This window comes from Littorina saxatilis, linkage group LG2, assembly GCF_037325665.1.
Source record: "Littorina saxatilis isolate snail1 linkage group LG2, US_GU_Lsax_2.0, whole genome shotgun sequence".
In the NCBI taxonomy this organism is placed as follows: domain Eukaryota; kingdom Metazoa; phylum Mollusca; class Gastropoda; order Littorinimorpha; family Littorinidae; genus Littorina; species Littorina saxatilis.
The window spans coordinates 40,668,747-40,684,429 of record NC_090246.1 but is presented as its reverse complement, the minus strand read 5'-3'; the positions used below and the strand labels follow the sequence as shown (position 1 = coordinate 40,684,429).

The 15,683-nt window shown below is 39.8% G+C and overlaps 1 protein-coding gene across 4 annotated transcripts in view; it reads right to left on the bottom strand.

The window, feature by feature from the left end:
- Nucleotides 1-1,650: 1,650 nt before the first annotated feature.
- The window catches only part of LOC138958995 (caspase recruitment domain-containing protein 14-like), a 39,857-nt gene continuing 25,824 nt past the window's right edge, over nt 1,651-15,683 (bottom strand). For all 4 annotated transcript variants that reach the window (XM_070330343.1, XM_070330346.1, XM_070330345.1 and 1 more), the window contains exons 15-22: nt 14,205-14,375; nt 11,410-11,510; nt 9,860-9,922; nt 9,201-9,305; nt 7,186-7,223; nt 6,445-6,572; nt 5,072-5,172; nt 1,651-4,660 (exon numbers count right to left, since the gene is read on the bottom strand). In XM_070330343.1, coding sequence (XP_070186444.1) covers nt 4,533-4,660; nt 5,072-5,172; nt 6,445-6,572; nt 7,186-7,223; nt 9,201-9,305; nt 9,860-9,922; nt 11,410-11,510; nt 14,205-14,375 — 835 coding nt within the window. In that variant the 3' untranslated portion in view covers nt 1,651-4,532. The remainder of the gene's footprint in view (nt 4,661-5,071; nt 5,173-6,444; nt 6,573-7,185; nt 7,224-9,200; nt 9,306-9,859; nt 9,923-11,409; nt 11,511-14,204; nt 14,376-15,683) is intronic.

Sequence of the window (15,683 nt, the reverse complement as noted above, 5' to 3'; positions counted from 1 at the left end):
ACCACCATGAAAAATAGAAACAAAACTAAACATTTCTCAGGCAGTCATGTTAAGATTTTGCGAGCAGCCTATTTGAGACAAACTGTCACAGCCAAATAAGCATTCATTATTCTACCAATTTTAATTTTGTTTTGTTTTGTAATACAGTGGAACCCCTCTCTGGCGACCTTGAAAATGTTGACAAAAATCGGTCCTTATGGAGGGGGGTCCTTAGAGAGGGAGCCGAGGGGGCGGGATCAGGGGGCCACAAAGAAAGTCACCTCAGATTTTCTTAAAAAAAGAAAACAGAGAAGTTTGAGTTGCTGACGACCGTTTCCTCAAGCAAACTGCTTCGATTTCATGTTTGACATTGTCGATGGTGTCCACCAGTTCTGGTGCATGTTTCAATGCAAAAAGAGTTACCGTATTTGACGGATTACAAGCCGCACCGTTTTATAAGCCGCACCCCCGACTTTAAAAAAAAAAATTGGGATGAGCCACGTATAGGCTGCGTCACTATATTAGCCGCCGTCGAAAAAAATATAATCAGATCGTGTCAATCAATCAAAACAACCAGGCAAACGAAAGTACAGTATTTGGCGAAATCGGCTCCGAGAATAAACAAGAGAAACAAAGAAGAAATGAGAAAAAGTTTGAAGAAAAATATCACACACACAATTTGTAACCAACACACACATGTTGTCCCGCCCGGAATAAGCTTTTTGGCTCACGTAAGTGTAGCCTATGCGATCGTAACTTTGTCTGTCTGTGCGTGCGTGTGTGTGTGTGTGTGTGCGTGTGTATGTCTGTGGTAGAAACTTTAACATTTCGTCATTTGAAGACGTCACATTATGACGTAAGAGGGTTAGACGTCACGCGAAGGAATTACTGAAAGTCTCGGTCATTGTTATTTTGAGCGGGCCGAGACTAGTTGGCAGTCGTGTCCCTGTAAGTAGGCTACATGTAGGCTAGATCTAGTGTCTCGCTTTCTTGCACAGTGTCACCTATGCTTACTGTGTGTGTGTGTGTGTATGTGTGACGGAGTGATTGAGTTTGTGTTACTGTTTGTCGATTTCTTACGTGAGCCTTGAAGGCTTCGCCTCTTGTTTTGGATGATTTACGACTTTTGCGCAAATTTCGAGCAGACGAAAACACAACGTGGCGGCTCTCGCTCCTCCAACTACCGCGAGACACAAAAAAGCGAAATCTCGCGCGCGCGAGATCCTGATACATCCGGTGTTTCTCTGTACGCTATCTTGTCACGACGACTTGTTTCTTTCTTTCTTTCTTTCTTTATTTATTTGGTATTTAACGTCGTTTTCAACCGTTCAAGGTTATATCGCGATGGGGAAAGGGGGGGGGGGATGGAATAGAGCCACTTGTTAATTGTTTCTTGTTCACAAAAGCACTAATAAAAAAATTGCTCCAGGGGCTTGCAACGTAGTACAATTATGACCTTACTGGGAGAATGCAAGTTTCCAGTACAAAGGACTTAACATTTCTTACATACTGCTTGACTAAAATCTTTACAAACATTGACTATATTCTATACAAGAAACACTTAACAAGGGTAAAAGGAGAAACAGAATCCGTTAGTCGCCTCTTACGACATGCTGGGGAGCATCGGGTAAATTCTTCCCCCTAACCCGCGGGGGGGAAAAGCACTGTATCAAAAACTGTCGTGTTTTTTTAAATAAAATATAAAGAAAATTACAATCACCAGAATGTTCTATTAAGCTGAATAAATATAGTGAACGGCAAGCATACACATCTTGCAAATCAAATGACAAGGAAAACAATGCGAATGATGACTAAATTCTCCTGCCTAATACTACTACATGTACAGATTTCTGGTAGACAAGCAGTAGAGCTCTCGCTCTCTCACCAAATGACCACCCAGTGTCATGTGCATGTGGCACAGCCATATACATCCATGAATCCCAGCATATTATGTCAGTTAAAGAACTTGTCCATCAGTATCAGATCAGGCAGACTAATTCATGTAATGATTTGTAAGTTTGATAGAAAAGGGAATCAGTGCAACAACAATGAGAGAAGACAAACAAACAAGCAAGCAAACATACACGTTCTCACCTGATTGCTTGACAAAATAGAACCAGTTAAAATGCCAATGTTGAAAACCTGACTCAAATGTTGCTCTTTTGGTAGGCGGGTGGGGGTGGGGGGATTATTTGCATTAAAGTGTTTTTGTTCTGTATTTGTAAGCTTAATTTTTTGCAATTAGCATGTAGAATAAGACATAAAACACAGTCTCTATCTTGAGATCATTCCACGTACATTCGTCTGAATATGTTCATATGCTGCCCCGAACTTTCTATTGTTTTTGTCACTTTAAAAAAAAAACTGCTCTGCTTTTTCTTGTTGCTTTGTGGGTGTGGTGGGGTGATTTTATGGTCATGTTGATCTAATTTAATATAATAAGTACATGTGCATCAACAGGTCCTGGAATATTAAAAAAATTACTGTATCACATGTCCAACAAGTCATTTAAAGACTTGAGCTGCATTAAAAACAGGTTATACGTGTATTATGTATGTTTGATATAAAAATGCAACAACTAAAACTATTATACCTGCACACAAACCCACTTAAACCTATCATTTACATTTTTCATACCAATGAGACTATGATGTCATAACCAACAGTACATATAGGTGACAGAATTTCATTCTAAAGGCACAATTGAATCAAATTATGCAAAGGAATGTATGTTTCACGCAGCAGCTGTTCAAATTAAGCTTAAAAGCAGCCCCTTTAATCACAGTGAAAAAACAACAACAAATGTTTGGAAACGTCAAAGTTAAAACAAAGCTGACATAGAAAATGTTTTATGCATTGTATAACAGCATGAAATCTCACATAGAAAAAATTATATGCATTGTAAAACAGCATGAAATCTCACAAAGAAGAAGATTCACACTCACAAAAACAAAATGATGACAAACTCAGCACCAGCTGAGACTCTAAAGCAAGTATGAAAACTATAATGTGTAAAAAGTTAATGTAAGAATAAATGCACAGCATCACACAACAATATTAAAATGCCCTCTCTTGCCAACAGCAGGTCGGTTATAAATTCAGCAAAACACGGGACAGGGGTCCCAGTAACATTTTACTTTTCATAGCACCAGAGATTAAAATGAAAAGTGATAAAAAAAAAAGAGGATAAGGGGTTTTAGAGGTTTCTTAATCAGAAACAAAATTGTCCAGATTGTTATTGGTTTTCCCATCCCTAGCTAAAACGATGATCAGTGGGTAACTCACACATGATCGCAATACTGTTACCTGCTTCACAATAAATAAAATGTATCCAACTGTTCTTATCAAACTGAGCACTAGGATGAATTGAACAGAAGGAATTTCTCCAAAAGGAGGAAGAATCTCATCTCTGATCATATTAGGGAAACACTATTGGGTTGTTCTACAAACATGTATGACGTGGACCAGTTGAAACTATGCAATATCTTAAGTTTTGTTTTGTTTACAACTTTAAAACATTAAAGTTGATTTAATTAATAAATTTTGTTTCCAAATACTTCCCTGACCTGCAGAGAAAGAATAAGGAATACTTAAACAAACTGAGTGTCAACATTCAGTTATGATCAGCACTGTAAAATACATTACTCAAGTAACATGGAAACTAGAAGATGTGCACTGTGATATAGATTTCTTCTTCTTCTTCTTTGTTCATGGGCTTAGACTCCCACGTTCACTCATGTTTTTAGCACGAGTGGGTTTTTACGTGAATGACCGTTTTTACCCCGCCATTCAGGCAGCATATGCCGAATTCGGGGGAGGCATGCTGGGTATTTTCGTGTTGCTATAGCCCACCGAACTCTGACATGGATTACAGGATCTTTTCCGTGCGCACTTGGTCTTGTGATTGCGTGTACACACGAAGAGGGTTAAGTCACTAGCAGGTCTGCACATAAGTTGACCTGGGAGATCGGAAAAATCTCCACTCTTAACCCACCAGGCGGCAGCGACCGGGATTCGAACTCACGACCTTCCTTTCAGGAGGCCGACGTCTTACCACCACGCCACTGCGCCCGTCGATATAGATTTGAATTCCCCCCAAATATGTAAAACAAAAAAATGTAATTTTTTTTTTATTGTTTGATCATTGATTAACAGTATTCATTTAATGACAGAGACCAAGAGAATACTCTTTATCTGTCATTGTAAGCATTAACAGGACTGAGAATTCATGTCACAAAAATGGTAAACAGCTTTAATTATAGAAGGACCCTGCTACAAAACCCACAGGCAGTGAAACAAATTTCATGAAATCAAAAATGGGCTATGAAATGAGCAAGGTCGTTCAAAATGCAATGTTTATGAACACTATATAGCATTTGCCAAATTTTGTCACAAGAGAAAAGCAATAACAGCTATTAGCAACAACAAAAACTTAACAGTTGTAAAGAAAAAAAAGGTCAGTCTGTCCACAAGGTTATATACGTCAAGCGCAAACATCTTTGGTGTGATCAAGGCCGCGGTGGCAGTGGGGGGTGTAGGGGGCAGTGTAGCAATCAGCGGGGGGAGGTATGCAGGAAAGTTTCCAGCCAGAAGACTTGGTGTTGAACCTGGGACACTTTCTCTTGCACTTCTCGCCAAAACTCCTCTCTGTTGTCCTTCCCGGGCACCACTGTCACCGTTTCTGTCATCAAAAACACAGAAATTAATTAGCTAGCTATAAAATAGTCTGTTCATTTTGTGTATTGGAACAACACTTTGAAAAGGCTTCAAGATATCCTCTCTAATGAAAACATTTGGCACACATAAACTAAACACACAGTCAGCTGCTTGAACTGATATCAAATATAATACATGTACATGTACAATGTAATGTCAAACGCAACCATGTAACATGTTCTTGAAGAAAGATTCACTGACAGATGGAAGCAAGAGATGGAAGGGTGCTGGGTAGAACGACACAGACGGCCATACAGACGGACAGAGCAAGAGAGAGGGCGAGACACACACACACACACACACACACACACACACACACACACACACACACACACACACTACACCACCCAACACAGAGTCTGTAGCTGTAACATACGCCAATGCAAGCCAGCTCGCTGCACCATTTCCAGCCGTTCTCTGATAAGTTTCATCTCCTGCTCGTAGTCCATGACAAGGTCTGGTTCACCAAGCAAGCGTCTGCAAAAAACAAAACTGCAATTTTACTCTTTCATTCTTGAATCAACAACGGTCATGCATAAGAGAGTCTCCTTCATATTTGTCACTCAAATGTAAGCAAATAAACAATGGCGACTGCACGTGAGAGCGGACAACAAAAAGACCAAAAAGCACTGTACAAATGTAAACCCAACTGCTACAAATTGTACTTCTTTTTGTCACGCCCATTTCCATGTGAGCATTATACTTAACCTCAAATGGTAAATCATCTTCACATTTCACCTTTAGCATATTCTGAAATTTAAAACAAAGCACATTTACCCACTCACAGGCAGATAAACAAACCACCGCTACCACCAGCCCCCTCCCCCTCTTCTTCAACCCTGATTAATTGGTTCAAATGAACGTAATGTGAAGGTCAGAACAAAATGTTGACCATTCTATGTACAGTCGAACTCGCTTAAGACGAATCACTTGGGATCGGGAAATAAGTTCGTCTTAACTGAAATTCGCATTAAGAGAATTGATTGATTTTTTTACTGTCACAATTTTAGAAGTAAAATTTAAAAAGTCGTGTAAAAGCATGTACATGTACATTCTGATCAATCTCCGATTTCATGGTGTCCACCAGTTCTGGTGCATGTACTACTCTGGCCAAGTTTCCTCTCAAGACATCAAAGAGACCGCCCCATAGGTTAAACTCCCCATAGGTTAAACTCGGTCACTGACCCGGGTGCAGGAAGTGTTTCCTCTCTCATATGAAAGGGGAACCACCTCTCATAGCTAAAACTGGGTCAATGACCCCTGGGAAGAAGGTCAGTGTCTATAAAGAAGGCCACCCAGCCATCACAATGGACCTGCCTTTGATCTCGCCTCACAGCAGATCCTTGTAGCCTTGTGACTTTTAGAGACAAAGCGGCTCTGGGGCGATGAAAACGTGTTTGTTAAAAGAGGGGTTCGTTATGCAAATGATATGATATGTCAATCTCGGGACGAGTTTAAAGATTTTGTCATAAGCGTGAGTAAATTACAGACATTATGCATGCTTGGGAATCCAAAAAGTGCTTGTCATAAGCATAAATTCATTACAAAGAATTCGTTTCAAGCATTTTTTTAAGCATGAAGAAAGAGGTATTAAAACTAATACGTTATAAGTCAAAATTCGTAACTAGCGTGTTCGTTTTAGGTGGGTTCGACTGTAAGATCAAATCTCCAACAGCAGGACTTCTCAAACAGTGAATGCACCTACCTCTATCCCCAGTAACATGATGGTATTCATTGCACAATAATTACCTGAGCGTGGGCAGAGCATCCGGAGACTCCATGGTGATGACAATGATGATGAACTTGTGCAGGTTGTTGTCGTACCTCTGGGGGTCTTTAGGGCGTATTTCCCACGGCAGAACGTTATGTTTTGGTGTCTGTGATTGGAAATAAATTCGTCGCAAAGGTAAAGCCAATGTTAACTGACTTCTTAATGCCCTTTTCACATTTACACAGATTGCTACACTATCTTTTTTTTCTCCCTCTTTCGCCAGTTTTTGTTATTCTGTACAATCTTAGGTTAAGCCCAAACACATTATACCTATATACAATGTACATTAAAATGAATACGTTCTAAAAGGGAGGTAACTGTGCACAGAAAAAATGCAGGAAGTGCAAGCACAAAAACAGTGGAACATTTTAAAAGCAAATCATTTTAAAAGCAAATCTAACAATGTGAAATTACCATGTAAAGGCAACAGTGTATGATAAAAACTAAAAAGCTATGATTCCGGGAGTATATTGTTTGCATCTGTATGTGCATGTTCGTATTCTCTGTTGGGATTGCAAAGGTGACACAGATTAAGGCCAGTGGACATCCAGCTGCAAACATACCCATACCTAGATCATTAAAACAAACATTTCCTTTCTTTTAGACAGCAGCCTTTTTGTGTCAATGTGCACACACTGTCATTAGCTACTCATGGGAGGGGGGACGCTGAAAAGAAAAGCAAAACCTCTGCACGTGGCATTTATATATGTAGATCTTACCTCTGCAAACAGCCGAGATGAAGACTCAACAAGTCCATCTGGAATAAAATGCTGAAACGTTACCTATACAAAAGAGGGAAACTACAGACTTGCATGCTAGTGTGTATCTATATTTTGTAAACATTAACAGAAGAAACAAGTCGCGTAAGGCGAAATTACTACATTTAGTCAAGCTGTAGAACTCACAGAATGAAATTGATCGTAGTCCGCCGCTAGTGCAAAAGGCAGAGAAAGTGTTGAGCCTGTTTGGCGCGGTAGCGGTTGCGCTGTACTTCATAGCACGCTTTACTGTACCTCTCTTCGTTTTAACTTTCTGAGCGTGTTTTTAATCCAAACATATCATATCTATATGTTTTTGGAATCAGGAACCGACAAGAAATAAGATGAAAGTGTTTTTAAATTGATTTTGAAAATTTAATTTTGATCATAATTTTTAATTTTTTGAGTCACTTGAGAAAAAGTGACTCTATGTAATCGGTCAGTGTTAGTCTGTCCGGCCGGCCGTCCGTAGACACCACCTTAACGTTGGACTTTTCTCGGAAACTATCAAAGCGATCGGGCTCATATTTTGTTTAGTCGTGACCTCCAATGACCTCTACACTTTAACGATGGTTTCGTTGACCTTTGACCTTTTTCAAGGTCACAGGTCAGCGTCAAAGGAAAAATTAGACATTTTATATCTTTGACAAAGTTCATCGGATGTGATTGAAACTTTGTAGGATTATTCTTTACATCAAAGTATTTACATCTGTAGCCTTTTACGAACGTTATCAGAAAAACAAGGGAGATAACTAGCCTTTTCTGTTCGGCAACACACAACTTAACGTTGGGCTTTTCTCGGAAACTATAAAAGTGACCGGGCTCAAATTTTATGTGAACGTGACTCATTGTGTTGTGAATAGCAATTTCTTCCTGTCCATCTGATGCCTCATATAATATTCAGAACTGCGAAAGTGACTCGATCGAGCGTTTGCTCTTCTTGTTTAATTTTAAGAGCTTATTTTTAATCCAAATATAACATATTTATATGTTTTTGGAATCAGAAAATGACGAAGAATAAAATGAACGTAAATTTTGATCGTTTTATAGAAAAATTATTTTTTTTACAATTTTCTGATTTTTAATGACCAAAGTCATTAATTAATTTTTAAGCCACCAAGCTGAAATGCAATACCAAAGTCCGGCCTTCGTCGAAGATTGCTTGGCCAAAATTTCAATCAATTTGATTGAAAAATGAGGGTGTGACAGTGCCGCCTCAACTTTTACAAAAAGCCGGATATGACGTCATCAAAGACATTTATTGAAAAAAATGAAAAAAACGTCCGGGGATATCATTCTCAGGAACTCTCATATCAAATTTCATAAAGATCGGTCCAGTAGTTTACTCTGAATCGCTCTATACACACACACGCACACACACGCACACACACACACACACACACACACACACAGACACACAGACACACATACACCACGACCCTCGTCTCGATTCCCCCTCTATGTTAAAACATTTAGTCAAAACTTGACTAAATGTAAAAAGGCCACTAACAAACATTGATTATAGAAAAAATAAGAAGAAAAATAATAACAAATTCAATACACCAGATTGGGACAGGTGCTTTAAAGAAAAAGTATCCAAAACAATGTAAGGAAGAAAATTTCAAAAGAAGGGCGATACGCGATAGCATATGGAATATATAGCAGTAGGAAGTAGGGAAAAAAGAAGTGTGAGAGAAGGATACAAGCAAATAAGGACACAGAATATCAGCACAAAGGTTGCAGTCTTAGAGTGAAGGTGAGACACTGTCAGTGTAACAGTGTATGTTGTATGAAGTACAGAGGATAAAAAAAAAAAACATAAAGAAAAAAATAAGGTAAGAGGAAGGAGACTAAAACACACAAATTTTATGTTTATAATCTAATTTTAGTATTCTCACCTGAATAGATAATAGGTAAAACAAAAGATAAGGAGATAAATAAACAATTAAGGAGCAAAGAAACGGAGAATGTCTCACCTGGAATAATATTGGCCCATTCCTGTGACATGGTCTCCATACAGCTCATCAAACTCTTTACGGTTGATGGGGGACAAATCAGCAACACAGGAAGCAGACGAGTGGCTGAAATCAACCATTTATTGGTGTGAAGCGATCGCCTTAAAATATGCCGTTTCTAAGTCAAGCCTCAGAGTTGGAGAAGCAAGAAACTTAAAACACAGGTGTTTTTGTTGTTTTCTTTTTTTTTTTAAACCTTGAGGGAAACAATTGGAACAGAATGACTATCTCAAGTTTAAAATTAAAAAAAAATCAAAGACACCCTGAGGTAATTAGCAGAACTTTAATTCAATTACAGTATATTGTGACATTAATGATATAAATATGTGCTCGTGTTTGGAAGCCAGTATCATCTTAACTCTTGGTGACTCTTTCTTTGCAGATACAAAACATATACAACTTAGGTTGTGTTTATAAAGGTATTCAAGCCAACGTTTTCTTTGTTTGTGAACAACTGCAGTGCTTCAAGTGGCAGTCTCCAGAACAAGCCCTGTGTGTGTCAATCACCAAACTGAGAGTCTTTTAACTGTGCGATTTGTCTGCAGTATGTGACAATAATCCCCTCCACAAGGTTCTTTCTAGAGTATGCCATTACCACCTTGCATGCACTGTTATTTTACCTTTCATTGGGCAAACAACAGAGTACGCTGCAACAACCGATGTCTGGCGTTTGATGTCTACTCCTGTGAAAGGAAAAGACAAGAGTAGATTAGTCAGAACTTCATTTGTGCATTGTGCATTCAAAGTAATCAAGCAGAACTAATGTCAAACTTATGCTAACATCATTGCACAGTAACTACAGTGGAACCTCCCGGTGATCCCGTAACAACCCCTCTGTTTGCCGGCCGATTTTCTGGGCACGGATGCCTCTTACGCTGTAACTATAACCCCCGAATGGCGACTCCCTCCTTTTTCAGACGACCGACCTGCCAACAAAGGGTCAAAAACCACTTTGATCTTTATACCAGTGAGTGTTGAAGTTCGTAATTACTCAGCATAAGCAGTACGTGCCCGTCATCATCCACACAGACCATCATAAGCCAGATCTTTCTTTATTTGGTGTTTAACGTCGTTTTCAACCACGAAGGTTATATCGCGACGGCATAAGCCAGATGTGTTATGCAGTAGTCAGTAGTGCGTGCAAATCTAGTGGCCTACGGCTGTCCCCATCTTACATTTTGTTTTCACAATTGAAGGAACGCTTTCAGAGTAGGGTGGGTGGAGGGAGATAGGGGGTGGTATTGAGAACAAAAACTCAATAATGAAAGAGTGGATCATGCTGCTCTGCTTGCAGACCCGCTAGCATTCTTCTTGACTAATTGTTTGTGTTTGTTTGTGTACATATTCTGTGATTGCCTGCTCGCCAACTGAATGAATGAACATTTTCAACTGCAGTGCTCTTTACTTGATTTTGTGAGGTGTTGTCTGTCAAAGCACTCTGTCTTAGTTCAACTTCATTTCAAATCATTGAGAGGTGGTGTAAACATGGTGAATCCAACAAAACATGGAAACTTTTGACGCCCAAAGATAGAGTAATTAAAGTCATAGAGAGAAGCAACAAAGGAGAAACCGCAATCGGAATTGCCAGAAGTCTGGGAGTGGGAAAAACCTAAATTCAATCAATAATCAAAATCCAGGAGTCTGGGAGTGGGAAAAACCTAAATTCAATCACTAATCAAAATCCAGGAGTCTATTCGCAACAGGTGGGAAGGCGGAGAAAGCTGTGGCACAAAACATTCAACAAAAAGTTGTCTCCCCTGTGATGATCCACTCTACACCCAGTTCCCAATAAAGACACCTCCTTTTCACGACCGATTTTTTTGGAATTTTTTAAATTTGTAAGTGGGAGGTTTTACTGTAATGTCAAAATTAGGCTAACTTTATTGCGCTGCTTCGTCTGAAGCTCAAAGTTCTATCATGTATGCACTTTGGCCTTGGCAGTCAACAAAATACCAAAACTTGATTCGTCCATCGCTTAACCTTAGCCGTCATTTCAGCTGCTCAATTTTTTCACAGCAAAAGAAAGAAATGACACCATAGACTGTTTTTTTTTTTAAATGCCTAAACTTTCGGCATATTTGTCCATTTAAATACACCCCAGCAACATTCCTGATGACTTAAATAGTAACACACAAAAATTAAAAAAGGCAAAGAAAAAAAAGTATATTACGTTGCTTGAAAGCATTTGCCCTGGAAAGGGTTGACTTGCTGTTGCTGTCACATGATGGGTTGCGTCTTACTGGTTGGCCGGTCAAGCTGTCACGCCGTAACCTGTCGTTTTCAAACAATAGGCACCCGCTGGTTACACATTTCAATTTTCTTACCTGGCAGATTTTAAATGCTTGAAAATGCAGCTATGAATTAAAACTATATCCACTCCTTTCCCTATCATTTTATCTCCGTTTTTTCATCTAAAAACCCAAACAAACAAACCTAAAACCCACACACTCAGAAAACGCTTTATCCCAAGATTTGTACTTTTTGCCTATCAAACTTTTCTGTTCCAAAACTACATCCGTTGAGAATGTATATGTAATTAATAAGGTACTGAAATGATTTTGCCCAACCATTTTTCTTTTTATCCAAACCGTGCAACAAAAATTCGCTTTGACAATAGGCAGGCTGCTTCAATTTCATTTTCATGGACAATTCAATTTTCTATTACAAAGTACAACTTTTGCTTCATGAATTAGATTGATCTTTACTGCTTTTAAAAATAGTGCTAGTCATTTTTCAACCTAGTATTTCTTTATATTTACAAATCCTGGTACTCACAGAAACCAGTATCTTTGTTACATAAACCAGTCGCAACAAGTCTAAAACACAGTGATTATATTATATTCATCAAAAAGAACAAGCGATCAAACAATACATGATAAATTGCCATTTTGTTCTGTTATTTTGCAATTATACCAGACATTGTTTGGTTAAAGGCTCGTCACTCCTTCTTGTGAACAACGTTTATGGCTCACCATTATCTAGTCAGCCTTTTGCATGGGATGAGACCATCCCTCCACATGGACACATACCAAATATCAACACCCTGACTGCTTGCTGTGGTGCCGGTCAGCTGGTATATTTTAATGAATTAAAATCATAAGTAAATATGTGGCTTTTTACAAAATTCAGATCCACAGGCTTGGCAGACCAATGCCCTGGAGATCTCATGGAGGGGCCTCAACGCCTACGCCTTCCCTCCCTTTCCTCTACTCAGCAAAGTGCTGAGGAAAGTGGATCTGGAACGGCTGGCCCTCATTCTGATTGCTCCTATGTGGCCAGCGCAGCCCTGTTACCCAGACCTCCTGCGTCTGGCCCAACACCCCAGCTGTGTACAGAGAGCACCCAAGCTGTTGATCATTGATACTGGACCAAGTGGGGTGATGGTCTTACCCCATGTAAAAGCCTGGCCAGATCTGAGAGGGTGAGCCGAATTTAACACTTTCGCGACGGGACACTGATAAATCAGTACCAGCGCTGACACGCCCATGGACGGGAAGCGCATTTTTCAGTACCAGTCATAGAGGGTACACGACTCGTGATTGCTTCCCGGTTTTTGAAGCTTGCAAATAAATTGAGTTGTTTCCCTTGATACACTTGGCGTCCCCTTCTGCCATTTGCAAATCCGCCTGATTTGTGTGCGTTTTTGAGGAAAAAAAATGAATCAAAGGCGAGCCTTGTCTCGGGAGGAGATTCTCCGGATGTTGGACCTAGAGGATCCCGTAGAGCATGATTCGGACGTATCGTTTTCGCCTCACGAAAGCGATACAAGCAGTGAAAGTGAGGAAGAAACAGTCCCGTTGTTGCTAGTACGAGTCGGCAAACTACACGTGGTTGGCGGTGATACTGCTAGACGAACATGTATCTCGGAATCGTGCAGGAGCTATGGGGGCGTGGCAGCACTGATAACAATGGATGGCTGGAGCCTTCAAATCCTTTTGGAATTGTTCATTGGTATACAGTTGGTACTTTGTTGTGAAAATGTGACTTATATTCAATATGGATTACCTAGACATCATTTGGTGAGTGTTAGATCTACAGTTTTGTTTCATTTGAGTCAGGATGCTGTGAGTGAATGCGTGATTTGCTTGTTTTTTTCTTTGTACTGTCTCCTTATTTCTGTGTACAATGTTAACAATATTTCAGCTAATTCATAGGTTTTACACCTTGTTTGGTTATAACATTATTTATAATACTTTCTGTTAAAAAATAACTTTTAAAAAAAGCAGTAGAAAATAAAACACACACAAAAAAACGTTAAAAAACACAAATTATCCCCCTTTCACCCCCCTTTCACCCCCCTTTGCTAAAACAAATCTCGTGACAAACTTATAAATAGCACGACTGAACTGGGCATCCATTTTTGAATTAGTACACAAAATTGGGTGGTGATTGGACTTAATTCAAGCTTGCTAGACAGATTTCTTTGCAGTTACTGATTTTTGGGAAGTTTCTTGGTGGCAAGCTTGGGCAGGCAGGACGTAAACGCCGTGGCAGTGCTAGTCACAATAGTGTTAATGGTTTCACAGGATTAGGAGAGCGCCTTTGGTGCTATACCTAGCTTCTTCTTCTTCTTCTTCTGCGTTCGTGGGCTGAAACTCCCACGTACACTCGTGTTTTTGCACGAGTGGAATTTTACGTGTATGACCGGTTTTTACCCCGCCATTTAGGCAGCTATACGCCGTTTTTCGCAGGAAGCATGCTGGGTATTTTCGTGTTTCTATAACCCACCGAACTCTGACATGGATTACAGGATCTTTTTCGTGCGCACTTGGTCTTGTGCTTGCGTGTACACACGGGGGTGTTCGAACACCGAGGAGAGTCTGCACACAAAGTTAACTCTGAGAAATAAATCTCTCGCCGAACGTGGGGACGAACTCACGCTGACAGCGGCCAACTGGATGCAAATCCAGCGCACTACCGACTGAGCTACATCCCCGCCCTTATACCTAGCTTGAATTTGCTTACCGTTCAAGGTTAGGCATGGTGCCTTGGAGATCAAACTGCAGTTTGCCTGTGACTTTGTCCACTTTGGTCACTTTCCACTGTTCCATGCTCTTGGACACCACGTACAAAATGTCCCCTTCCTGCACCCCCATGTTTTGTTCTTCCAGGATGCCATCTTCTTTTACATTCAACCTAAAACATCAAAAAAAATCCAATGAAGTTTTTTCTTCCTTTCTCTTGTTCAAGGAGATGGGTGATGGTTAGGGGGTGAGGGTTGTGGTGGTCATGCACATTTGTGAGGAAGTCGGCCCGTTTACAGTCAACAAGTGTCATTGACAGACCATTAAGAGAGAGAGAGAGAGAGAGAGAGAGAGAGAGAGAGAGAGAGAGAGAGAGAGAGAGAGAGAGAGAGAGAGAGAGAGAGAGAGAGAGAGAGAGAGAGAGACAGAGAGAGAGAGAGAGAGAGAGAGAGAGAGAGAGAGAGAATTGAATTGAATTAAATTGAACTTTATTTTTCGAGGGTAACAGAATAAGCAATGTAAACATGCTTTTTTTCATCCGGCCCTCGCCCATTGAGGGTAACTCGATTAATAACAAGAAGAAATAGAAGTTAAGTTAACTACAATACAATTTACATATAATTAACATGTCCAATAATTAACAAGTCGCGTAAGGCAAAATAACAACATTTAGTCAAGCTGTTGAACTCACAGAATAAAACTGAACGCACTGCATTTTTTCACCAAGACCGCATACTCGTAATTTCGTCAGTCCACCGTTCGTGGCAAAGGCAGTGAAATCGACAAGCCAGAATAGTGTGGTAATGGTCGCGCTGAGCGGGATAGCACGCTTTTCTGTACCTATCTTCGTTTTAACTTTCTGAGCGTGTTTTTAATCCAAACATATCATATCTATATGTTTTTGGAATGAGAAACCGACAAGGAATAAGATGAAATTGTTTTTAAATCGATTTCGGACATTTTATTTTAATCATAATTTTTATATTTTTAATTTTCAGAGCTTGTTTTAAATCCGAATATAACATATTTATTTATAGCTATTCTGATGGACACGTGGGGGAATTCGGGGGCTGTGATTGGATGGTCTCAACATCATCATCAAAGCATAATGCTACGGAAGTCGGCCATTTTTGCCAATATCCAAAAGCATATTGGCAATAACAAAGACGCATGGTTCCGGTTTACCCATCTGTACCACACGATGTTAACAATCGACAACAGCATACACTGACAACTTGAAATTCTTCTCGGGAATGTTTTTCAGCTTTACAAATGTCGATAGCATACCCTTTTCTGCTAACTTCCCGATGAAACAGGACTAAACCAATTATTTTCTGTCCTTAAACACCACAAAATGCCCAAAGTTGAAAGATGTACAAACAGGGGAGTAAAACGGAACAGCCGTTTTTGTGTGCCTGTGTGAGCTCAGTTGCTGACTGACACAAACTTTCGCATTCGGCTTTTCTTATCTCGTAACTCC